General features: G+C 52.9%; 1 protein-coding gene across 1 annotated transcript; it reads right to left on the reverse strand.

Moving 5' to 3' along the window:
* Positions 1–793: 793 nt before the first annotated feature.
* On the reverse strand, positions 794–16,551 carry Col1a1 (collagen type I alpha 1 chain). The gene is made up of 51 exons (XM_034507210.2): positions 16,344–16,551; positions 14,688–14,882; positions 14,544–14,575; positions 14,390–14,425; positions 14,198–14,299; positions 13,357–13,425; positions 13,073–13,117; positions 12,863–12,916; positions 12,649–12,702; positions 12,119–12,172; positions 11,947–12,000; positions 11,562–11,615; positions 11,430–11,474; positions 11,263–11,316; positions 11,095–11,139; positions 10,913–10,966; positions 10,608–10,706; positions 10,474–10,518; positions 10,272–10,370; positions 10,117–10,170; positions 9,828–9,935; positions 9,680–9,733; positions 9,301–9,399; positions 9,119–9,172; positions 8,922–9,020; positions 8,336–8,389; positions 8,091–8,144; positions 7,936–7,989; positions 7,774–7,827; positions 7,351–7,395; positions 7,165–7,263; positions 6,865–6,972; positions 6,428–6,535; positions 6,187–6,240; positions 5,988–6,041; positions 5,642–5,749; positions 5,501–5,554; positions 5,334–5,387; positions 5,042–5,203; positions 4,833–4,940; positions 4,373–4,480; positions 4,216–4,269; positions 4,009–4,116; positions 3,586–3,639; positions 3,362–3,469; positions 2,946–2,999; positions 2,518–2,625; positions 2,145–2,427; positions 1,811–2,001; positions 1,359–1,601; positions 794–1,228 (listed from the first exon to the last, which is right to left on the reverse strand). Exons 1-51 carry the CDS (start codon positions 16,420–16,422, stop codon positions 1,082–1,084), a joined length of 4,365 nt encoding a protein of 1,454 aa, XP_034363101.1. The 5' UTR covers positions 16,423–16,551; the 3' UTR covers positions 794–1,081.
* Between the last annotated feature and the right edge of the window lie 9,472 nt (positions 16,552–26,023).

Consider the following 26,023-nt stretch of genomic DNA (forward strand, 5'->3'; position numbering starts at 1 on the left):
GCAAGCAGGCTGGAGTCGGCACTCTCTCCTCCCTGTTAAATAGCACCGTCAGGAAAAAAAATTCACACAAGTCCCTATCCATTTAAAAAAAAAAAAAAAAAACAAAGAATAAAAAAATACTTTGAACAAAAGGAACATTTGCTGGCCTAGGGAACATCTCAGCCTCTATAGCACCAGAAATTCCTTCCCACCCCACCCCTTCACAGAGATGTAGCACCTTTGATACCAAACTGGGCGAGCTGCCACCCTGCCCCCATCCCCGCCCCCACACAGTTGCCCCGGTGACACACAAAGACAAGAACGAGGTAGTCTTTCAGCAACACAATTGCACAAGGAACAGAACAGTCTCTCCCACCCAGCCTGCACATGCATGTCCGATGTTTCCAGTCTGCTGTGACCCTGCCTGGCTCCAAACCCCTGCCGGGGGCAGGTGGCTCCCCCAGCACAGGCCCTCAAAAACAAAGAGGGGGGTTTGTTGCAGAGGCCATGGCGAAGCCAGATGGCTCCTTCAACAGTCCAAGAACCCCATGTCCCGGCAGGATTTGAGGGTGCTGGGTAGGGAAGTAGGCTGGGGGTTGGGGGCCTGGTGGGACATTTCAGCATTGCCTTTGCTGGGTAGACAATGCATTATTTTCCTGTGTCTTTGGGGAGACTTAAATTTGGGGAGCAATGGAGGAGAGGCCCCAAGAGGGGTTGGAGAAAGGAACAGAAAAGGCAGCATTTGGGGTATCATAAGCCCAGTGGGCAGAAAGGGACTTATACCCACATAGGTCTTCAAGCAAGAGGACCAAGCTTCCTTTTTTTTAAAAAGTTATTTATTTATTCTTTTTTTTTTTTTTTTCTTTTTGGTAAGGTTGAATGCACTTTTGGTTTTTGGTCACGTTCAGTTGGTCAAAGATAAAAACTAAGTTTGAGAGATGAATGCAAAGGAAAAAAAAAGTTTTCCAAAGTCCATGTGGAATTGTCTCCCATTTTTTGGCTTTTGGGGGATGGGGGGAATTGAGTTTGGGTTGTTCATCTGTTTCCAGGGTTGGGGAAAAGTGGGCTGGGTGGGAGGAAACCAGATTGGGGTGGAGGGAGTTTACACGAAGCAGGCAGGGCCAATGTCTATTCCGAATTCCTGGTCTGGGGCACCGATGTCCAAGGGTGCCACATCGATGATGGGCAGGCGGGAGGTCTTGGTGGTTTTGTATTCGATGACTGTCTTACCCCAAGTTCCGGTGTGACTCTGGAGTGAATGAGGACAGCAGGGGAGGGTCATTACCAAGGGCAGGGATGGAGTGAAGTTCCTTCTGCTCTGCCAGAAGGCTAAAGCAGATGCCCAAATAGACGGGCTGGACCCAGTCTGGGAGACTCACCGTGCAGCCATCCTCAAGGGTGCTGTAGGTGAAGCGACTGTTGCCTTCGCCCCTGAGCTCGATCTCGTTGGAGCCCTGGAGGAGCAGGGACTTCTTAAGGTTGCCAGTCTGTTGGTCCATGTAGGCTACGCTGTTCTTGCAGTGATAAGTGATGTTCTGGGAGGCCTCGGTGGACATCAGGCGCAAGAAGGTCAGCTGGATAGCAACATCATCGGGGTCGGAGCCCTCGCTTCCGTACTTGAACTGCACCGGCCAGAGAGAGAAGGGAGGGAGATTGAGCGGTCACGTGGACCTTCTAGTCCCTGTCTTTCCTACCCAGGGCTTCTGTGTCCTAGACCTGTATCTGCCCTTCCACTAAGCAGATATTAAATTCACTCCAGGACTTCCTATGCTTTCTGGACACAAAGCTAACCCATCTCCTGTAGAGTGGCTTTGGGGTTCGGCTCACGTACCGGGGATCCACCGTCCATGCTCTCTCCAAACCAGACATGCTTCTTTTCCTTGGGGTTCGGGCTGATGTACCAGTTCTTCTGAGGCACAGAGGGCTGAGTGGGGAACACACAGGTCTGACCTGTCTCCATATTGCAGTAGACCTTGATGGCGTCCAGGTTGCAGCCTTGGTTAGGGTCGATCCAGTACTCTCCTGAAGTGGGCAGGGCAATGCAGGAGTCAGGAGAAGTAGGCAGCCAGCACCATATGGAAAGTGGTTTGCATAAAAACATGGCGGATGCAGCAAGGTGGGCAGAAGAGGATGGGGGAGGGGAGGCAGCTAGAGTTAGTTCTTACCGCTCTTCCAGTCAGAGTGGCACATCTTGAGGTCACGGCATGTGCGGGCGGGGTTCTTGCGGCTGCCTTCGGGGCTGCGGATGTTCTCAATCTGCTGGCTCAGGCTCTTGAGGGTGGTGTCCACCTCAAGGTCACGGTCACGGACCACGTTGGCATCATCGGCCCGGTAGTAGCGGCCACCATCATGAGCCTTCTCTTGAGGTGGCTGAGGCAGGAAGCTGAAGTCATAACCACCGCTGGGAGGACCAGGAGGGCCAGGGGGTCCAGGAGGGCCGGGGGGACCCTGTGTAGAGAAAGGAGATCAAGGTTTACTGGTATTCAAGGCTTCTTGGAGGGGGGAGGGTCATGAGGCAGAGGATGTGGATCTACTTACAGCAGGACCGCTATCACCAGTGCGACCTCGAGGACCAGGGGGACCAATGGGGCCAGGGAGACCGTTGAGTCCATCTTTGCCAGGAGAACCAGCAGAGCCAGGGGGACCCTGGGAATAAAGAGATGGTTAGAAAAAGTGGCTAGAAACCCAAGGCAGCCCCCAATTCTGTCTCAGAAGCATTCCCCATTCCCCCGACTGCTGGCTCTGCCCAATCTCTGCTTCTGTCCCAAAGGGTGTCCTCAACTAGTTCCTATGGCTAGGCTTGCAAGGGGCAGAGATCGGAAGGCCAAAGGCTCTGTAAGACCAAGATTCTGTTTCTCCCCACCCACTGTCTGGTCTCTGAACTCTTCACTGGAGAACAGAGGGATACCTGAAAGTAACCAAGACAGGGAGGGACCCAGGAAGAAGTAATGGAAGGTGTAACTTACCCGGGGACCTGCAGGACCAGAAGCTCCAGAGGGACCTTGTTCACCGGGAGAACCCTAAGGGACAGAGAAAAGCAGTTCAGGGCAGGGGCAGTGGGGGTAACAAACACGTCCCCTCATTCTAGAAATCCAGACCACTCACACAATCCTTGAACTTGCGTGGTTTGTGTCTGTGTCTGTGTCTGTGTCTGTGTCTGTGTCTGTGTCTGTGTCTGTCTGTCTGTCTGTCTCTCTCTCTCTCTCTCTCTCTCTCTCTCTCTCTTTCTCTCTCCTGCCCCTCACTCTCACTAGGAAGGAATCAGAATGTCTATCTAGTGTAGACACTGAGGCAAGTGCTCCGCTCCCACTGTGTAGTCTGTACCAGGATATGGTGGAAAGGCCTGATGGTAGCCAAGGCTGTGAAAGTTGAATATACTCACAGGAGCGCCAGGAGGACCCTGGAGACCAGAGAAGCCACGATGACCCTTTATGCCTCTGTCACCTTGTTCGCCTGTCTCACCCTTGTCACCACGGGGGCCTTGGGGTCCCTAAAAGAGAGGAAGAGACAGGCTGTCAGGTGCAAGTTCACATCAAGTGTTGAGTGGAATACTGTTCACATCTGGGCCAGTGTTCAGAGGGCATGAGGTTGGCATGGGACACTTACAGTAGGACCACGGGCGCCAGCAGGGCCAATGGGACCAGCAGGACCAGCAGGACCCTGGAGAGAAAATCGTGTGTTAGATCCTGACTTGGAGGAAGCCAAGGCTGAGGGCTTCAGGGTGAGCCTTCCCCTCGGCTAGACTCCTCCTAACCCACATCTCTTCTGCTGTGGCCACCTCTCCTGATTCCCAATTAAACCTGCCCAGAGCCCGGCTTCATGTGATAAGCTAGGGCAAACCCCATGCCTTGGGGAAGATGGAGTCCTGCCTAGATGAAGGCCAAGTTATGACTGTTTTTTCCAGGGAGGCCAAGGGCCCAGACACATCCCCAAACTCTCTTCTCCCCCAGCCTGAGTGAGATAATTCATCTGTTTTCAGGCCTTTGAGCATGCCTGAAGAAGAGGTCTGAGCTGAGCTCAGCAACTTACAGTCTCACCACGCTCGCCACTCTTGCCAGCGGGGCCAACAGGACCAGGAGCACCAGGAGCACCAGGGGCACCAGGGGGGCCAGGAGGGCCAACCTCACCACGGTCACCCTAGGAACAGAAGATAGGGTCAGTCAGTCTCAGATGAAGTGTCCATTCTGGGGTGGGGCCGGGGCAGAGTCCAGCCTGACGTGTGGCATGATCTCCTACCTTGGCACCAGGAGCGCCATCTCTTCCAGGGGAGCCTTCAGCACCAGGAGATCCCTGTAGAGGGAAGGGCAGAAATCAGAGTCCACTCCAGGGAAGAGGTCAGGCACAGGACTAGTGGTCCTGCATGGGCACTGGCTAGGGAGTGAAGGCTGCTCACCTCACGTCCAGATTCACCAGGGGGACCAGCCAATCCAGGGGGGCCCATGGGGCCAGGGGGACCGCGTTCACCACTTGCTCCAGAAGGACCTTGTTTGCCGGGTTCGCCCTAAAGAACAAAGTAAGGCTGGAGATCAGATGCGGTGGCTCGAGCCATGAGACCTTTTTTGTGTGTGTTTGTTTAGTATGATTTTCAAGACAGGGTTTCTCTGTGTAGCCCTGGCTGCCCTGGCACTCGCTCTGTAGACCAGGCTGGTCTTGAACTCAGGGATTCACCTGCCTCTGCCTCCTTACTGCTAGGATTAAAGGTGTTTGCCCCCATCACCACCACCACCTGGGTACCATGAAAACACTTCTATCACATTTCCTCTCCTTGTCTCCACCGCTGCTACCCTGCCCCTTCTAATAACGAAGTCCTAGGGTGATTCTTTTTGGAGACCCCAAGATGAAGGAACACTCACAGAGGGGCCAGGAAGACCAGGGAAGCCTCTTTCTCCTCTCTGACCGGGAAGACCGACCACACCACGCTGTCCAGCAATACCCTGAGGTCCAGGAGTACCAGGAGAGCCCTGTGGGAGGCAGACAGGGGTGAGAAGGGCTTACAGTGGCACAGGAAACATACACAACTCTGGAACGCTCCAGAAATATAGAGATCTGAGCTAGCACTTACAGCAGGTCCATCAGCACCAGGAGATCCTTTCTCACCAGCAGGGCCAGGGGGACCTGGGGGACCAACTTCACCAGGACGTCCAGCGGGACCAGTCTCACCACGGGGACCTTTGCCCCCTTCTTTGCCAACAGGACCAGGAGGGCCGGGTGGTCCAGCATTTCCCTTGATGGGCACAAGAGGGACTGTCAGAGTCCAGGCTTCCAAAGCATCACAGTGGCATGCTCCAGTCAGGCCTGCTGTCCTGACAGTGCATGTCTCACCTCATCCCCACTCCAGAACCACAGATACTCACAGAGGGACCAGGGGGACCAACACGACCAGCAGCACCAGGGAAACCAGTAGCACCCTGGCAGGAGAGAACATTGGGTGAGCAGAAGTGAACAGTCACTTGTTACCTGGCCTCATCTCCTCCAGTCTCTGCCTCTGGGGAGTCGTGACAGAGATGTGGATGATACTCACAGGGGGCCCAGCAGCACCACGAGAACCTTTGGGTCCCGGAGCACCAACATTACCCTGTAAGAGAGTGTCAAGGTATGAGACTCAGGCTAGCCCCAAGTCCAAGGCTACCAAAAGCTTATGTGTAGAAGATGAGATACTTACAATGGGGCCGGGGGGTCCAGCAGGACCAGCAGGGCCAGGAGGACCAGCGTCACCTTTAACACCAGTATCACCAGGTTCACCTTTCGCACCAGGTTGGCCATCAGCACCCTAGGCAGGGGGGAGAACGGAGGGTGGAGGAGTGGGTGAGGCAGCCTGGGAGCAGAGGGCCTCAGAGGAGGGGCCACAGATAGGGACTTGGAGATGTAGAGACACTTGGAGACAACTATTACCTCCCCACCCTTCTCCTTTGACTCAGGGTAACATTTCTGTCCTCATTCAATCACCCAAGGTCCCATGCCTCATGTCTCAGCTGGGGACAGAAAATGAAGAGGGTCTTGATACTCACAGGGGGGCCGGCGAAGCCAGCAGGGCCAGGGGGACCAGCCTCACCACGATCTCCCTAGAAGAAGAAGAATACTTTGGAGAAATGTCTCAACCTTAGGGAAGGGACAGATGGAGTGAAGGGATGGAGTTTGGGGTGGGGGTAGAAAGCAGGTAGGAGAGAAGGGTTGAACAGAGATCTTATCAGGGTCTTCTGTACTTACGGGAGCACCACGGGCTCCGGTGGGGCCGGGAGGACCACTGGGACCAGTTTCACCCTATGAGGGAGAGACAGGAACTCAGAACTCTCCTGGGAGATGAACCGACGACACCATCCCTCCCTCCTGGTTCCTTGAACTTCCTGGGTCACCAGCTTCATATGGCAGGACCTGCCTTCCCTGCAGAGCCCCGAGCTTGCAGAGAAAGTATTTCGTTAAGAAATAAGGTGGAGAGGCAGCCACTAACCTTGTCACCAGGGGCACCAGCAGGGCCAGGAGGACCAATGGGACCAGTCAGACCACGGGCGCCATCTTTGCCAGGAGAACCATCAGCACCTTTGGGACCAGCATCACCCTAAAAACAGGGGAAAAAAATCTGAGACTTCCAGACTGGGGCCAGGAGTTGAGCTACAGCGTTCTATGGATATATCTAAGAGGCCCTGCCAAGGACACAACATTCTTTCAGGGGTTAAAGGTGTCTACCTGGGGATTCAGGTGGAACCTGGGTTAAGAGGGCCCTGAATTCTACAGAGTGATAAAGGAACCTTTATCAGGGAGATCCATAACTTCCACCCCCATGGTAACACATCAGAAGGGCCTGAATCACACGTATTAAATTAACCAGCAAAGCAAGGAGATAAATGAGAACCACCAAGGGCTCATGGGAAGGGAAGGTTGACTTACTCTGTCACCCTTAGGACCTGGAAGACCAGCTGCTCCACGTTCACCAGGCATTCCCTGAAGACCGGGGGCACCCTGGCTACCGGGAGCTCCAGGGGCACCAGTATCACCCTGTTTAGTAAAGAATATTAGTGAGTTCCAGAAATGTCTCAGAGCCATGAGCTCACTTAGGACTCCTTATGTGTGGATCCCAGATCACAGGTTTCAACCGGAAGGACAAACTCACAGACCTGACCTTGGGACCCCTGGGCCCCTACTCTGGTCTAGGTCACAACCACCATGCCCTTTCCATGATGCCCTCACCTTGGCACCGTCATTGCCGGGGGCACCATTGTTTCCTCGGGGACCAGCAGGACCTGGGGGACCTTGTACACCACGCTCACCAGGGAAACCTCTCTCGCCCTAGAAAGGAAGGAAAAGGCACATGATGCTCTGACAGGACCAAGCTTGGGATGATGTCATGGAAGTGGCATGAGAGGGCTCACTTACTCTGGCACCAGAGGGTCCAGGGGCACCAAGGTCTCCAGGAACACCCTGAGGGTAGAAAGAGGAACGGCAGTGAGCTCAACCTCCTCCTGAAAAAGAGCCTCCACCCCTCTTCCTAGGAGCTGGTCCTTAGAGCCCAGAGGAACACATTCTCAACTTAGAACTGAAATTCCTCATTACAATGGGAAGGCTTGAAGTAAATTCAAGGAGTGTGTATAAAGAAGTCGCCTTGCCTAGAAGCCACACAGCCACTGCCAGACCATATGTAGTGAGTGCCCTCACACTTTGGTGTATCCAAAGTCCTCCCCTGGTGTTTAATCCCCATCCCTCTAGCTGGTGGTTTCCTGATCAGCTACAGGCAGTGGGTGGTCTTATTCTTTGTATTTCTTGCATGCTCCCACTTTTTGGCCAGCTGCTACTTCTTACCTGTTCACCAGGCTTGCCTGCTTCACCAGGAGGACCAGCAGGACCAGGAAGACCCTGTAAGGTGGGAGGTGGAGGGGAGAAGAGGAAGGATTTAGAATCTTTAACAGTTAACAAAGGAGCGTTCTGCACTCTTCCTTGCAAACCTAAGTCATGAAGCCTTACCTGGAATCCAGGGGAGCCAGCAGGACCTTGTTCACCTCTCTCACCAGCAGGACCCTGTCATAGAGAAGAGGCAGTGGTCATGAACAGTCCACGGAGAAAGGAGGCAAGGTCCCACCTTTCCTGCTCCCCCAGGGCTTGCAGACAGGGATACTTACAGCAGGGCCAGGGGCTCCCTGAGCTCCAGCTTCTCCATCTTTGCCAGCAGGACCCTGTGGGGAGAAGGTGACAAATTTAGTGTGGCAGATGGCAGCAGCGGGTAGGGACTGGACCTCTGAGACACAGCAGAGCCCACTGGTGACTTCTGATGCTCTCACAGTGGCTGCAGACTACTGCCATGTGAGGATGGTGTATGTCACAGGCAGGGGCAGAAAGGTGACAGAGACTCAAAAGAAATACTTACAACAGCACCAGGGGGTCCAGGAACACCTCGCTCTCCAGCCTTTCCAGGTTCTCCCTGTGTAGAAAGGAAGGCAAGATTAAGGGTCATGGGTTGAGACTCATTACAGCTGAGGACCTCTCAATATAGTGAGCATTCCCAGGGGGCTTTCTGTTCGAGAAGACTACATGAGGTTAGCAAGCTTCAGGGTCGAGGGAAGGTCTCGCTGGCATCTAATGCTTGGCCTCTCTCTTCCTGCACCCAAAGCAGATTCTCAAGTCTCCTTCCTGGTCACTCTTTCCCTTTCCTTCCCCTTGACACACACCTCCAGTGACCTGAACTGCTAATAACAGTCATCTCAAGGCTCTCTTCTCCTTACTAAACTTGGGTGTGACTATCACATAAAAGGACCATCTTATCTGTGTTCAGGGAAGCCTGCCTAGCAATAATACTTATTTATCAAGGGCACAATGATGATCATGGAGTCAACGGTCTCTTATTTCACTAATGGGTCCAGAAAAGATCAGTAAACGGCCTGAGGTAACACAGCAAGCCCGTAGAGTTCTTACACCTGTTCCCGTTTCTGCAGTGTTCATCACTGAATACTCACAGCGGCACCCTTAGGTCCAGGGAATCCCATCACACCAGCCTGGCCACGGGCTCCAGGAGGACCTGCGGGTCCAGGGCGACCATCTTGACCAGCGGGACCCTGAGGATGGGAGGCACAAGAGTTGTGGTAAGGACTAAGGTAGGCACATAGGAGGATAGGGGTGAGGCATACATGCATGAGAGAACAGGCATACTTACAGGGGGGCCGGTTTTGCCATCAGGACCAGGGCTGCCAGGGCTGCCAGTGAGACCCTAGGGAGAGGCAAAAGAACACGAATGAGGGCAGGAGGAAGGGGGTGATGAAGGGAGAAGGGGGATGGGAGGGGGAGTCTGGAGCACCAGCTGCAGGCTGCTCCAAGTTTCATGTAGAATCTTCTCACCTTGGCACCAGGGAGACCAGCTTCACCAGGGCGACCGGCTTCACCTGGAGAACCTTTGGGACCAGCAGGGCCGGGAGAACCACGTTCACCAGCAGGACCCTAAGTGGCGAGAAGTTACAGACACATCAGGGTCACAGCCTTGGCCTCATTACCGTGGGTTAGCATCCTCTTCATGGTGGGAGACGGTCTGGGACTCTGAGGGGGATTCGTGGGGATGCCAAAAAGAGGCCAAACATGAGGAGGAGGGAGATACAGCCATGGGCGCAGGTAGCGCGGAGCACAGTTGCAGACGTGAGTGCAGGTAGATGTAAACTGTACTGTTGGGGAGGTGATATCAGGCAGCTGGGGAGTCAGCTTCTTTGCCAGGAAGAGACATTACCTTGGGGCCAGCAATACCATCAGCACCAGGGAAACCACGGCTACCAGGTCCACCCTGCAGGGAGAAGAAAAAAGGCCAGTGATGTCAATCACCACCGCAGCACTGAACAAGCACTCAGAGCAAAGGAGGAGAGACACAGGACGCTTACACGCTCGCCAGGAGGTCCGGGGAGGCCACTGGGTCCAGGCTCACCACGGGCTCCTCGTTTTCCTTCTTCTCCAGCAGGGCCGGGGGGACCTTGAACTCCAGCAGGGCCCTGGAGTGGGCAGAGAGGGAGTGGCCTTGGTGAGGGGGCACAAGCCCAGAAGCCTGTGATGCTGGCGTCTTAGCAACAGGGCTTCTGGGTATAAGGCAGGGGCTCTCTTTCTCCCTGGAGCCTCCTGTGAGGCTTCCAGGTCCTGGGGGCTGAGGAAGATAAGGGGTGATGTGTGACTTACGGGTTCTCCTTTGGCACCAGTGTCTCCTTTGTTGCCAGGAGCACCAGGTTCACCCTGTGTATGGAGAGAAAGAGGGGTAAGAATCGGAGTTACTCTGTCGGCTCACAAGTGTATGTTTCTCCAGAAGGGGGCGCACTGGAGCTAGTGATACTTACGCTGTTACCCTTGGGACCTGGAGCGCCGCTGGGGCCCTGAGGTCCAGAGGGGCCTCGGGCACCAGGGAAGCCAGGAGCACCAGCAATACCAGGAGCACCCTGCAGGAGTCAAGACAGACATTTTAGCCCAAGTGTGGAGGGCATGGGGAAGGTGGCAGGTGGCAGGTGGGCATGGGGAGGAGGGGGGCTGTTAGAGACTTACATTGGCACCTTTAGCACCAGGCTGTCCATCAGCACCAGGGTTTCCCTGTCACATAGAGAAAGGAGGGTGAGTGACAGCCTGGACCGGTGAAGCTGGTGAGTAGCACAGGGGTCAGCATCAGGAAGGACACTTACAGCTGGACCAGCAGCACCAGCAGGGCCAGGGGGTCCGGGTTCACCACGCACACCCTGGGGACCTTCAGAGCCTCGGGATCCTTGGGGACCAGCTTCACCCTGGATTGGAGGAAAGGACACATCAGAACGGGGCACCCAGCATTACTTCTGGATGTCAGGGGTTGGAGGGCGGGGGAGCAAGGATGAGAACTTTGAGAGCCAGGATAAGGGTGCTGTGGAATGTGCCACTCTGGGCTTCTTTGATCTGAGGTGACACTTAACCCTTGACCTATGACAATCATGTTCAAATAAAGAATGTGGCTCACCTTAGCACCAACTGCACCAGGGAAGCCAGGAGGCCCAGTGGGGCCGGTGGGACCCTGTGAAGGAAATGAAAGTTTAGCCACACAGTGGAGACTAAGAGTTCCTAAGTTTCAGGATGTCAGCCCCAAGAGCTGACCCTGAGGCCTCACCCCACTCCCAAACTCAAAGTCAAGGCCATACTTACGGGGGGCCCAGCTGCACCAACAGCACCATCGTTACCACGAGCACCCTGAAAAAGAGAGAGGGGGGAAGCCCAATTATGTCCCCTGAGCACTGGCCAGTTAGTTCTCTTAGTCCCTGGGGGAACCCCCAACCAGAGCCCAGGGGCATCCAAGGGGCCAGGAGTACTTACAGCAGTTCCAGGGGGTCCAGGGCGACCTCTCTCACCGGGCAGACCTCGGGGACCCTAATAACAAAACCAAAGGAGGTCGAGTGAGATGGAGGCACCCTTTTCCACATCCTCCATCCATCCTTCACCCTACCCCTCCCTACTGGTGCGCCCCCTACTGGCATACTCACCATCTGGCCAGGAGCCCCATTTTCCCCAGGACTGCCAGGCTCTCCCTAGGAACAGAGAAGAGAGTGACATATTCACGAATAACAGGACTGTTGGGGGTGCGGGTAGCTCAGGATCTCCCAACAGTATCTTACCTTAGGACCAGCAGGACCAGCATCTCCTTTGGCACCATCCAAACCACTGAAACCCTTAATGAGGAAAAAGATGAAGTAAGACCCTGTGGGGGTGGGGGGAGTATAGAACTTTGACACACACACAGATTTGACAAACCTTTTGGAAGATTTTCAGTCATCTCCCTATGTCTGAGCTAAACTAGACCCCAATTCACCTATCATCCCAGCCAATCTCTTTATTGGGACTTCTTCCCCCACAAAAGGAAGTTCTTTCAGATATCTAACCTATGACCTTTGAGACATCTGTAGCTACCATCTATCATGATTCACAACAGGATCTCTTAGGGAAGGGGATAGAATGGTGACTTGGGACTTTGGGGACTTCAGTGACTCCAAAGAGACTTACTCGGTGTCCCTTCATTCCAGGGAGGCCAGCTGTTCCAGGCAATCCACGAGCACCCTGGAGATAAAGGCACATGAAGTCTTATAAAGGTGTCAGAGGGAAGGGCTCTGTGAATACTGCTCCTAAATACATCTCCAGTGCAGTAAGCCCTGGGCCACACTCATATTCTGCTCACCTGAGGCCCAGGAGGTCCACGCTCACCAGGACGGCCAGGCTTGCCAGCTTCCCCCTGTAGAGAGAAAAGGCCATTATGGCAATGCCCTTCTATCCCCCATACTGGGAAAGGGTGGAAGGGCTCAGGTTTATTGGTAGTTATTGAAGGGTGGATTTGGTTTAAGGGACCAAATCTAACTTCTAACCTAAAACTCAGTTTAGATCTACAGTGAAAACTTTGGTGACATTTGAATACCTTTGAAGGAATTCCTCTCAGTGGGATTCATTTCCACATCTGCTCACCCAGAGCTCTCAAACCTGGATTACTCCAAGGGATGGAGATGAGGATGAGAATGGGGGTGAAGATGCAGGTGGGGATGGGGGCTGCCTCACTAAAATATTCTATTAAGTGGAAAGATCACTGCCAAGGGCCATCTGGGTACCAGGGAGAACTTGAGTTCTCTTCCCCTGGTTATTGGTGGTGAGACCCTGCTGGGAGGATTTCAGGACCCACATAGAGAAGCGGTAGTATCTTTCCCTGGGGGTACTTACATCATCTCCATTCTTGCCAGGAGGGCCAGGGGGACCTCGGGGACCCATTGGACCCTGGAGGAGACAGGAGAAGCAGTTAGAACTCCAAGATGAGAGACAACAAGGAAGAGGATTGGAATGAGGAAGTGACAAATTACTCCTCATTCAGTATGGGTGACTTTTCACAGGAGAACTTGTGGAGACGGGGGTGTGTTGGCATGGAGGACTAACTTACCGAAGCGCCAGGCTCGCCAGGTTCACCAGGGGGGCCTTGGAAACCTTGAGGACCCTGAAGAACATGAGAGAAGGGTAGGCTCAGAAAGGTAGGTTCCTTCCAGGCGGTCTCCCTTTTACAACAGATGTCTACCAGCCTTCTGCCCTCATCTCCACCTCCCCGCCCCCAGTCCATGCCCAAAGTGATACATGAAGACTCTTAGATACGTACAGGTGCACCAGGGGGGCCAGGGAGACCACGAGGACCAGAAGGACCCTACAGAAAGAAAACGAGGGGCTTGTGATTTCTTGAGTAAAAGCAGTGTGTCAGGGATCTGTATCTACTGCTTCTTGTGAGGATCACAGTTGTCTGTCCTGTATCTTCTCTAGATCTTAAGTCCCAAAGGTGGCCTTTACCTTCTGAGCTATCCATACCACCCCCTTGCGGGACATCATTAGCCTCTCTCTTCTGGATGCCTATCCTCTGTGTGGTCACTGCTCCCCCTGGTGGCTCACCATGGGGCCAGGCATGGAAACTCCAGCTGATTTCTCATCATAGCCATAGGACATCTGGGAAGCAAAGTTCTAGAAAAACAAGAGAGAGAGAGAGAGAGAGCATGAGAAATTGGACTCCTGACAGTAAACTGAAAGCCAGGAGGCATTTGTGGTAACGGGACAAACAGACATAGACTTCCAGAAGTAATTAACTAAGAGAGACAGCACTATAGCCTGTAAGATATTCCTGTACCAGACACCTCAACGGAACCTAATCTGACCAGACAATCCCAAAACTGCAGAAGAACCTCTAAAATAATTGTCTCTGCCCAACAGTCAGACTCTTCAAAACCTTGCTGAGTCAAAGATGACAGAGGGTTTCAGAAATAGTCTACATTCGTGGGAACCAAAGGAATGAAGAGAATGGAATGCCATTCGTGGTCTTAGATGGGAAGGGGGAAATGCTATAAAGGAATTTTGAGGGGCATTGGTGAAGTCTGAAAGTGGGGTTGCATATCAGGCAGTAGTGCCAGATCAACATTAAATTTGGGGCTATGGTCCCATAGGAGAATATACTTGCTCTTAGGAAGCACGTTTAAGAGCATAAGGCATGGTCATGTTCTGGACAACTTTATAAATGGTCCAGGACACACAGAGGCAGAGAGAACTGAGTGTCCAGAAAGTGGCGAAGCAGTTGTGCTGAAGAGTGAATAGAAGTTCTGTGTACCATTGCAACTTTTCTGTAAGTTTATGATTATTTAAAAAATATAAAGTTATGTCTGACGAAACCAAAGCAAGGAAAAACAAACAAACAAACAAAACGGGGAGACACACCGGGCTGGGGTCTCCAAGATGTACTTACTCCTCCAAGACCAGGGGGTCCGGGGGGCCCAGGGAGACCAGGAGGACCAGGAAGTCCAGGATTTCCAGGGATGCCATCTTTTCCAGGGGGGCCAACGGGTCCCTGCACCAAGAGATGGAGGGGGCTGCTATGAGCACAAAACAGAGCCACGTCCCCTCCAGTTTCCCAGCTCACTTAGAATACGATGCTTACCCTTGGGCCTTGGGGGCCAGGGTCTCCCTTGGGTCCCTGTGGGGTTGAGAGTGAAGAAACAAGAGACAGGTTAGAGAACCAGAGAAAGTTGGAGGCTATTGGAGGACAGGGGGAGTCGTGGACAAGTGGGGAAAAGTAGCGAGCAGACTATTACCTCAACTCCTATGACTTCTGAGTCTGGTGATTCTGGGGAGAAAAATGTGCAGTTAAAAGTAAATTTGCTAAGGTGTTATAGGCTTTCAAGACACAGGCAAAGGAGGGACTCCGATCTCCCTTAACCCTAGGACCAGAACCGTACCATATTCTTCTGGGCAGAAAGCACAGCACTCGCCCTCCCGTTTTTGGGGGTTGGGACAGTCCAAGTCTTCTCTGCATAGCACGTCATCGCACACAGCTGTGCCATTGTGGCAGACACAGATTAAGCATACATCGGGTTTCCACGTCTCACCATTAGGGACCCTTAGGCCATTGTGTATGCAGCTGACTTCAGGGACTGCGCAAATGGGAAGAGACACAGCATGTGAGCGGCTCTGAGACCTTACCTCGGAGCATCAGGAATCCCTTATTCACCCTTTCCCCTGTCTAAGAGGCGCACGTAGATTTTCCACTTCCTGCCTCTTTTCCCCCATCCCCTATTTTATATTCTCAAAACCTTAAATGCAGATCTGCTCCGTATCGGCGTTCAGTGACAGCACCAGGGCGCCTGGCCAGGACTATAACTTCCCAGTTCTCAGGAATTTAAACAAAGCTTTAACTGGGGTTGCTTCCAAACTCAACTTCAGCCCACGCGCGCGGGAACCAAATGAAATAAAAAGCCTCCTGAAGAAGTGTAGGAGGGCTCCTACACAGTAGGTGGGGACCCGTGGGACGTGATTTGCACGGATACTGGAGGCAGGGGTGGGAGGAGAGAAGGCGAATTCCAGCCCTAGTCCCACCCCCTTCCCTGGACAGGTGGGACGGAATGGGCGGCGCTACAACGTGGAGGGGCTGATTTCCGTGGAGCCCTGTCCAGAGTAGTAAAATGTATCCCTAAAGTTAGATATATCCTAATTCCCAGCTCCCAGGAATCTTAAAAGCTTGCTATCTAGACAAGTCCTTCAAAGCCAGTACTACTTTGGAATCTCTCCTTAGCCAAAGAACTCTACAAATAGTCTACAAATAGTAATAATTAGTTAACCACGCCCACCGCCTTAGTACCGGATCAAGGCAACCACTAGGTGGCGGGCAACACTAAGCAATGCACCGAGCGGAACCAATTTTACTCGGCCTGGGTCACTTCTTTCAAAGACCAGAGCTACCCCATCCATTCCCTGTTTTTATTTTCCTAGTCTGGAGATGAGGGTCCACGCCCGGCAATAACCTAGGTTTTCCCTCTTCAGCCCGTGCGCTTTTAAGTGCTGCACCAGGACTCGTAGTGCTCAAGGTTGACCAGCAGGAGGCACAGGGACCGCGCCCAGTTAAGTCTTAGCCAAACTTTCTCAACCGCCCTCTCCGTGCGTCCCCTCCCCCTCCCCCCCCCCCAGAGCCCAGCACCCCGGAGGCCTCAGCAACACTGTCTAGCCTGCAGAGAGGGCAAACAATCTTTCCTTATGAATCATCCCGCAGCCTTTTTGATAGCTTTTACATCTTGAACTCCGAATCTCTATTCCAGAGGCCTTATTTCATCTTCGACGTATTCTTCTCCAATCAGTGCCCAGATTCCCACTTTTCCTGTTGTGCTACAGATGGGTGCTTGAAATTTCCTGCTGTGCCATCTCATCCACGGCTCCACTTCTAAGAACTGCTCGCCCTCATCTGCTCACCAGGGTGACCTCTCTCTTCCCGGTTCCTCTCCATCACCTTCCCATCCCTGACTCTGGAGCACCCCTGCGCTTCCGTTTAAGTCTTAATTGCTAAGACCCCTACGCTGAACTCGTTACCAAGAAGCCGTAAACTCCCCAGAGTTTGGACTTACTGTCTTCTTCTTGGCCATGCGTCAGGAGGGCAGTGGCCCCTAAGAGGAGCAGGAGCCGGAGGTCCACAAAGCTGAACATGTCTAGACCCTAGACATGTAGACTCTTTGCGGCTGGGGTGGGGGGTTAGCTTCGGCTCATGCGTGGCCTCACTCCGCGTGCCTCCTGCTCCGTCCCGAGGAGAAACTCCCGTCTGCTCCGACGACTGGCCTGGGCCCCTTTTATACCATCCTGATGCAGAGCTGGGAGGAACTCTGCCTCTCTGAGAGGGGGAGCCAGCAGCCCGGCCCCCAGCCAATCAGAACTGCTTGGCCCGGCCCCCAATTTGGAACGAAGAGGGGGGAGGAGGGAAAGGAAGGGAAAGGAGTCCACCCACCTCCCCCCCCTTTGCAACTCTGCTGCCCTTGCCCCCCAGATCTACATGGGCCAGAGGTGCTGTCACTGGAGTAAACTGTGGGTAGGGGATGCCCCTTGCACTTTCTTTCTGGGACCTCAAATCAGAAGGATGTAGATAGAACTGGGATCTGAGTTGGGGAACATTACAAAGGGGTCAGTGTCGGGCATAATTGGGAAAAGGTCCTCCTGACCATGTCTTGTAATCTTTCTGGCATCCTCAGAAACAACTAAAGAGTAAGTTAGAACAGGCATCACTCCAAATCCGACCAACCAAGCAGCTAAGCACATGTGCCTGTTGAGGGAGGGGATCACCTCATGGTGCAGGCCCAGGTATGGAGGGTAGGAATAATTGTGAACAAGTTAGAAAATCTCTTCACAGATACTAAGAGTCAGATATGTGGTTGTCTGAAAGGAGCGGGTTGGCTATCTGTTCTTCTATGCCTATGGCTCCAAGAAGGACCCACCTTTCTCCAGCCCCAGGGCTGAGGCTTGGGGAGAAGTTTGATATCCTTGTCTTTCCAGAAGAAAGCTTATGCATTAAGTGATGGGCAGCAGTGTGGACAGGGGGCTCTCTGGGTCCTTAAAGCTGTGACCTGGGGCTTGTTGTATAAACACTTCCCCTGACCTCCTCCAACCCAGGGCTGGGATGTAAGTTTGTTACAGGAGGCCTGTGACCAGGGATGTCTTAGAAAAAGGTCTTGTGTCAGCTGTGGCTACAGCCAGGGACTGTTTACAGGCCCTCTTATGTAGCAGTATCAATCCAGAAAGAACAGGTATAACAGGTAGAAGGTGCTTGGCCTTATTGTACTTGGATGTGGTCTGGGGACATCTAGGTGAACTCAGTGTGTGGCAGAAACGTGTGTTTGGTAGCTGAGGGACTTTACTTGGTGGCTACTCCCCATGTCCTCACTTCTTTGCTGAGAATCTTGGCCATTGCTTTCCACCTCTGCAATCAGGAAAGGGTCATCTGTAGTCCCCAAAGAACAGCAGCTTATAAAGATGTCTTGAAAAGACAGTGTCCTTTTTCCCCTGTTCTCCCCCCCCCCCCTTTGCAAAGGTGCTCTGCCTGACTGGCAATCTTCTCAGGAACTTCATCTCCTCAAACTGTGGGGGTGGCTAGGGAAGGCATGGGGGTCTCCTTGTAGGGCCCATGGACATCCTGTATCAGTATCACTTCCCCCACCGGCTTCTTTAGAGCTGTAAACGTGGAAGCAGGGAGTCCCGCCTCCTCCAAACCATCCAAGATTCCATTGCTCCCCCCCCCCCCTTCACGCCCTCCCTGAGCTAGTTTTGTGCAACGAAGGCAAAGGGAAAAAAAAAAACCAAGGGAACAGAAGGGGAGGGAGCCACGTCGCTGGTCGTGGGCAGCAAGGCTGAGTGGTGCGGGTGGGGTGGCGGAGGGCGACTGCAGGGGCTGTAATTAAAGGGAAAATATAGAGTTTCCAGAGAAGCAAAGCTGGAGACAGCGATGGAAGGACAGGACTTCATCAATTATCCCAACCATGTGGCAGTAACTTGTGGCCCAGGATCTGCCCCCGCCTAGTGCCAGTGCCTGTAGGGCAAGGCTGGGGCTGAGATGCTGAGCTGCTAGTTCCGGAACTCAACAAAGTCCTGCCTTCCACTGTGGTCAGTTCCAAAGGATGCCCCACTCCCCAACAGTGGGAAAGGATGGTGTACCTCAGAGGGAACAGATGTTTGAGGTAGTTGTGTCTAGGGTAGGATGCCACGAAGCACGACACACATGGACACACATGGTGTGATCTGCCCACCCTTTGTTGGGTTTTGTATCAGAAAAACACTTATCCAAAGCTCCTTTTCCCTGCTCTGGCATCTCCAAGGTTCACCTGGAGAAGAAGAACCTAACAGGTGTGGACTGGTGACTGCATCCAGGGCCTGGGCTTCTGATGGAGACTTGGAGACCACTAGAATGGGCGGCAGGGGGAAGGGCTTGGTGTATATGTGTTATGTGACAGTCATCACCCCATGTCTGATTCCAGGCTTTTGCCCCAGGAGTTGCAGGCAATGGGTTCCTTTACACGTGGCATGGAGCTGAAGCTCAGGACCTCCTCGGCCACTTCTCAACTTGAAACGACTGGCGGGTGCCCAGCTCAGAGATGTGTCTTTAATTTCTGCAGCATGACAGCGAGAGGAAGAATGCGCTTGGGGTCTCCTCCCAGCCTGGCGGGGCCTCCCTGGCCGGGCTGAGGGCTGGAGACTGGGGGAGGGGGAGTTGGAGCTGGGAAGGGAGGAGACGCCACGCCACCTCATCTTTAGGAAACTCTGAAGCTCTGGCTTCTTGCGGAATGTAGGGCTTTGTCCGGCACTTGGAGTGTAGGGGGAGCAAAAGCCAGAATCTCCACCCCCCCACCCCCAAGAATGGTAAAGTCATCAGCAGTTGGGGGGAAAAAAATTCCTCAAGAAGAAAAACAGAAAGAGGAAAGTGCTGAGCTCTGAGTTCTGTCTCTCTTCAAATTTTCCCAAATGTTTCCCCCCATGAAGGAGGGAGAGGACCCATCTGGACTCTATGGTGTGGAGTGGGAGCAGAGGCAGACTAGGTTTAAATGTACCAGGTAGGGCACATACCCAGATCTCCTCGGCACTTACTTCCCAGTGGTTCTAGTCCCTACTCAAGGTTCTCTTGCTTTTCTCGCTCAAATCTTCCAGAAAGTTCTTCTGCCCCCAGCCTTGGCTGCAGACCAGTGATGAAGAGCTGGTCTCCTGGGAGAAGGGCAGGGAGACAGAGCAGCTGTATGTGGGGGTGGGCATTTAGGCCTGGAGTAAAAGCCACGGGCATGAAGCCTACCCTACCCTCCATCACAAAGCCCTACAGTCTTCAGACAGAGGTACCCAGAACAAAATCTGTGGGTGGAGCCTGGGTGTGGGGGTGCCTCTCTTCCTTTTCTTCTGCATGACCCAGTCTGGGTCTCCCAGGTCATCTCCAATTGTTCTTTTTTCCTTTTGAGCATTTTCTTCCCTTCTCCATCCCTTCTTTCCTAGCCAGCTTAAGGGGAAAGCCAGAGTTCAGGTCTGCTTATGTTGGGTTTGATGCCTCTTAGCTTTCCAGTCAGAAGTGTATAAGAAATCCTCGGCCAGGTAGTGGTGGTGCACGCCTTTAATCCTGAGCACTCAAGAGGCAGAGGCAGGCAGATCTCTGAGTTCAAGGCTAGCCTGGTCTACAGAGTGAGTTCCAGGACAGCCAGGGCTACACAGGAAAACTCTGTCTCAGGAAAAAGAAGAAAGAAAGAAAGAAAGAAAGAAAGAAAGAAAGAAAGAAAGAAAGAAAGAAAGAGAAAGAGAGAATGAAAGAGAGAGAGAAAGAGAGAAAGAAAGAAGGAAAGAAAAGAGAAAAGGAAAATTTGAAATTCTTGGCTTCTACATTCTAGGTTTTAGAGAAGAAACAATAGGAGGGGACCCCAGGAACACGGAGACTGAAGTTGTATGTGTGAATGGAATTGTCCTCAGAGAAAGCATGGGGGTAGGGGAGCCGAGGGCTAGAGTCAAGCCTCGAGCATCCTCAGGGAGAAGGATTTGGTAGAAGAGGACCACACACAGGATGGGACAAGAACGGCCTAGTGAGAAAGAAGGGAAGGAAGAGGGATGAAGAGAGTGATTGGAAGTAGGGAGAGGTGGATGCTCCAAAGAGAACTGCATAGCCCAGTAAAACATGGTGGGCAAAGAAAGCCTTCAGCCACAGAGTGAGTGAGGATACAAGGTATGTCAAAAGAATGGAGGGGAGGTTCCGAAGGAGAACGCCTACTCTCCATTACTCCTCTTTAGGAGATGTCAGAACCCTCCTTCCTGCCCTCTGACTTCTGAGGTCTCTGGGAGCGTCTGCAGGCAGAGGAGGGTCTCTTTAAGACCTGGAGGCATCAAGTGCCTGGATCTTCATTTACTGCCTAAGGGACTCATTCCACCCTAGCTTCATCTTTCTTCCTTCCCCTCCCCTTTTGCATGTCTCTTCCCCCTGCCCTCCACTCCTCTCCCTCAAACTCTCCCTTCATGCATTTTTTCTTGGTGTCCCCTCTTTCCCTCTGCCTGTTGCCCCACCCCTCACCCATGCGGTTTTGTCTTCTCTTCTAACATCCCTCCTTGGTATCTCTGCTCTAGTTCTTCAGTATCTGCATCCTTTCTCGTCCAGTTGCCTTCGGGAGGGGAAGAGGTCTAAGGGTCTTGTATCACCATCAGATTTCAGTTCAAACTACAAGGATATAAGTAAAGAGAATCCAATGAAGCTTGATTTTCAAGTTTTAGAGTGCCTGTATGTAGACCTGGGTAAGGGAATAATGTGTGAGTAGAGGCTCCTATCCAGATATTGTTCCCATTCTCCAGCTTAGCCTAGCCACAGATGCCTTCTCATCAGCCTCCAATGAACCCTCCTTAGGGGTTTTTCGAGTGAGGGACCATCTTAGGGGTAAGAGAAGAACTCAACCTATTCCTTTGTGTTAGAATCTGGCTTTCAGCAGAAAGAATCCAGTGTAAAGGGGGATGTGATGGTCCCATCTTCTTCACCATGCCCCTCCACTTCCTCTGTTGAGGACTCAGGGTTCACTTTCTGATGTAGTCACCCCACAGTGCTTAAACATTAAGCACTGTGGCTTGATGTTGTGGCTGCCCCTCGAGCATCTTACATCTGGTAACAAGACGGACATAAATCTCATAACCAAAGACTTGCAACAGATCCTTGTGAATGAGGGTCTGCCCTAATCTTGGGACTCTGGGTAGGTAGATGGCCGAGTGGAGATGGCTTAGGTAAGGAGCAGATTCAAGTGGGGAGTTGAGTTGATGCAAAGGTTCTGGTGCAGGCAGGTTCCAGCTACTCAGGGAGTCTCAAGGAGGCTGGTGCTGAGGTGTTGACTGCCTTTGATTCTAGCACTCAGGGAAGCAGAAGCAGAGACCAGCCTGCTTGCTCTACAGAGTGAGTTCCGGGACAGCCAGGGGTGAAAGCCTGTCTTTGGGGGAGGGGGGGAAGCTAGGCTGGTAGGCTAGTGTTGAGCAGATCAGGCAGGCAAGTGTGTTCAGTCACCTATTGAGGGTCTGAAGCAGGAGGGATCACAGTTAAGTCTGTATCTGGGAAAGGTCACCATGGTCCCTGGATGGAGTGGGTTCCAAGTAGGCACAGTAGAGGATTGGCTGAGAGGTGCCAGCATGGCCCAAGTGAGGGGGCATGAACCAGGTTAGTAAGAGCAGGAACAAACCAGAGGCAGATGGCTTCAGGAGCCTCATGGAGGAGAGCAGACAGGTGTTAGGTTCTGAACAAGCAAGCAGATGTGGGGTTGAGCGATGAAAGGTGGGAATGACTGGCTCCTGGGCCTGTCTGGGAGACAACAGCTGGGCAAGACATCCTGAGTTGGGTGTTGATGGCAGACACTCTAGTTGAATCTATTCAATGCACAATTTTGCAGGCCTCTGGGTATCAGCCCTGCACTATTAGAGTTTTGGGATCAGCTTGTACCCTCAGGGAAGGGGAAACAGAGAAGTCTGGGAAATGTAAACAAAAGTGCATCTGGCCAAGGCCACTGGCTGTGGATTATCAATTGCTTCATGCTCAGAACTTTATCTCCCTGATCTGTAAAATGGGATAACAATAATGCCACCTTACTGACTGGTCTTGCCTAGTAAAGGTAAGCCTCCAGAGAGACCTAGGGATTAAGGACAATACCCTTTGGGTGGGGGTGGGGAGAGGCAGGCTTCGTGGAGGAGGGGCTTTAGAGCCAGCCTGGGAGTGCAGACAACGGTGCTGAATACAGAGCTCAATTTGGAGAGGGAGGTACAGCCAATTCAGAAAGGGAGAAGACGGGGTATGAATGATGACAAGCTGATGAGGGGTTGGACTGAGGAACCATACAAGACAAGGCTAGATGAATCAGCTGGAGCCGATGTCTAGAGACCTGGAACTCTGGATTCTTTGTCCTAGCATCTCAGAGAGTTGGCAACCGCTTCTGAGCAGGGCCTGGCTGTGACTTTTGACAGAGACTTGTCCAAAACACTTTGACCTCCGTGACATTAAAAAGACTCAAATATAAAGCTGGTGCCCTTGAACCAGGGAGGGGAGTTCTGAGAGACGTGAGTGGAAATTTGGGTCTGGGATTAACAGGACGCCACAGCAGGAGAGTAGACTGGAGTAAAGGAGCTGACACTCCCCCATCCCTCCCCTGCAAAGTTACTGTCCGGCCTTTGTTGCGCTCCAGGGTTTTTAGGGTCTGGAGGTTGAAGTAACCAAATAAGGGAGACATGCTGTTGGAAGAAAATTATGTGTTCCCGCCCCCACCCCCGCCCCCTTAGTGGCACAGAGGAGACCTCTGAGGTCCAGAGTAGGCAAGTGACTCTCTGTGGCCACATAGCTGGGACCCAGGGCTCTGTGTGAGATACAGTCTTTGCCGTCTTTTTCAGACCTTCTAGAGCGTTCACTCTGTCCATCTACAGAAGAAGCAGAGGTGGGAGAGGCAGGAATGAGGGACAAGACCACCATATTATTCCAGCCCGAATCTGGGAGCCCCGGATAGTCCCAGACAACAGCTCCAGGCTCTCAGCTGGACTCTGTGGCCAGAGGGGGAAGGGAGCGTGGTGGGCAGGGAGGAACTGCCACCTGGAAGGGCTTGATGGCAACCAGCTGGCTGGGGTGGGGCCTTAGGAGCGTGGGTTGCAGGGAGGGTGGGACAAGCCGGGCAGGAGGCCACAGTGGGCGGGCAACTGACAGCGCTGGGCTGGGAGTGGCTGCTGGAGGCCCCCACCTTCCCGAAGGCTGGAGTCCAGATGCCTCCACAGCCGGCCAGACTCTTCTCCAACCCGCTGACCTCATTCCCAGCTCCCTCCCATGCAGCCCCCCTCAATTGCCTGCCACGTAGACTAACTAAAGCCTCAGCAGCATTCTCCCGTAGGGATGGCTGGGAGAGGACCCAGGCACCCTTAGCCCAGAGACCTGCTCAGCCAGACAGAGCTGGGGAAGGTAGTTGTGACTACTCTGTGCCTCAGTTTCCCCTCCCCAAACATGCGTCCCAGTGAATGGAGAGGAGCGAGGTGTGAAGCAGGGAGGTGTGAAGCAGGTTAGAACTGCCAAACAAGAGTCAAGGTGTGGGGGTCCCTAGAGGTCATCCCAGCCTTCCCTCAGTCTCTTAGGCCTGGAGAGTATTGCTCTCAAGAAGAGGCAGAGGCAGAGGCAAGCGAGTGGAGGGAGCAGAGGGAGCGGAGCGAGCAAGCGGAAGGGGGTTCCCTCCTTTGTCAAACTATTCAAATAAAAGGAAGTTCCCTGAAGGTTTGAAGTCCTTTGTTAAATCTAGCCCCCCTCCTGTTGCTTCAGGTCACAATTTGCCAATTTGCAGCAGAGATTTAGTGAGATGCATGTAGTGTCCTCTCCCTAGGCACCTTAGAGACTTCACCCTGAGTCCCTGGACAGAGCTCTCTACCTCTGACCTCTGTTTCTCCCTTGCCTCCCTGTCCCAGAGTGAGTGTCCAGTTGACCCTGACTGACCAGGAAGCTGTCCCCATCCCCACCGGCCCACAGAGTTCCAGGCTTGTGACTCATCCGGGAATGTCTCTTCTGCCTGCAGCTCCCAATCCTTAAGCCAGGGTCCCTATTTTCCCTTTGACAGGAGTCCTGGAAGCAGAGAGGAAGTCTTGCTTAAAGCTAATCACAAGTGACCTAGAGGGTTTGACCTCTCCCAGAGACAGTCCCTGCCTAATGGTGGGGTTCAGGGCTCCCGAATCCCAGATCGGGGAACTGAAGAGAGGCAGGTATGGAGGCTGAGACTGGCAGGAAGGCTGCTGAGGCTGACAATGTCTGTCCTGGCTGGGGTGGGGAAGCCATGAGCCTGGACCTTTCAAACAGCATCCCTTAGCCCTGTGAGGTTACCTCCCAGCCCTCCTGCCCGGTCTCCCTAGCAGTGAGTCCTGCCCTCTTCATTCAGACTGGAGGACATCTAGTTCAGTGGCAAAGGGGGCTGGCTTTAGGGGAGGTCCTGATCCTAAAACTTCAAGGGACTCAGGATCTTCACCCCTTTACTCCCCTCTCCTTCCCAATCACAGCCCTGGGTGAGTTGACTCTCTAGCTGTCAGCCTAGTGCTACGCTGACCTGATAACTCTAGAGGGGTTCATTTCTCTGTGCCTCAGTTTCTTTATCTGAGAAATATGAATAAGGAGGCTGAACAGAAAAATTCCTCTCCTCAAGCTGGACTGTGATCAGAGGATCAGACAGCAGGCAGGCATAGTAGCACAAGACTGTAATCCAAGCACTGGAGAAGCAGAGGCAGATGGACCTCTGTGAGTCTGAGGCCAGCCTGGTATACATAGTGAATTCCAAGACAGCCTGTTCTATGCTGAGGCCCCCATCTCAAACAAACAAAATAAGCAAACAGACAGTCAAAAAACAAAAGAGGATCAGATATATCAGATATACATTGAGACTCTCTCTCTCTCTCTCTCTCTCTCTCTCTCTCTCTCTCTCTCCCTCCCTTCCTCCCTCTCTCCCTCCTCACCTTCTTCCCCTTTATCATCCACCTCCTCCTGGGTTACTGGCAGATCATTGACAAGGGCAAGGAAAGACAGGGGCTTTGGGCAAGGAAAGACAGGGGCTTTCAAGTTTGAACTCCAGTGTCAGCTCTGGCCAGGACCACTCCCCGACTTCAAGAGCCTTCAGGCTCTTCTGAGGTTTGTGAGGACTACACTGAGAGATGAGGTGCTTTTTCCTATGCACTGGGGACTTTCAAAGCACCGCCCCTTACTTTTCTTCCCTGCATACCATTAGCAACAAAACCTGTCCCCTTTGTATCCTGGGGCTTCATCTTAACTGTGACCATTGGAGCAGCTTGCCTTGGCTGCTGCCTGAAACTGCACCCTTCTAGGAACTTCTGCCTCAGGGAGCCAGTCAGTTCTCAGAAGGGATGTTCCAGGGGATGAGCTATCTGCTGGCTCAGAAAGGCGTGGGAATTGGGCGGCCAACACAACTAAAAACAAACATCTGTACCAGGCTGCGCTGCAAGCACTTCACACGTTTGTATTCCCGTTTGTACTTACACCAAGTCCAGAGGGAGGGTATGCTTACCGTCTACCATTTCAGAGAAAAGAAAAGCACAGAGAGGCTAAGCCAGCTGCCCCATGTCACAAAGCCAAGAGTCTGAATTCAAACCCTGACAGAGTGGCTTCAGAATCCTCGTGCTTAACTGTTGCCCTTGGCAGGTCCCACAGACTCCAGATAGATAGTGAAGGACATCATTGTACCTAGTTGGAAGAGGCTAGGTATGTGGACAGGCTCTCTCTGTGTGTGCTCACCCAGGGAGATTGAAGCGTAGA

This window comes from Arvicanthis niloticus, chromosome 6, assembly GCF_011762505.2.
Source record: "Arvicanthis niloticus isolate mArvNil1 chromosome 6, mArvNil1.pat.X, whole genome shotgun sequence".
Taxonomy (NCBI): Eukaryota; Metazoa; Chordata; class Mammalia; order Rodentia; family Muridae; genus Arvicanthis; species Arvicanthis niloticus.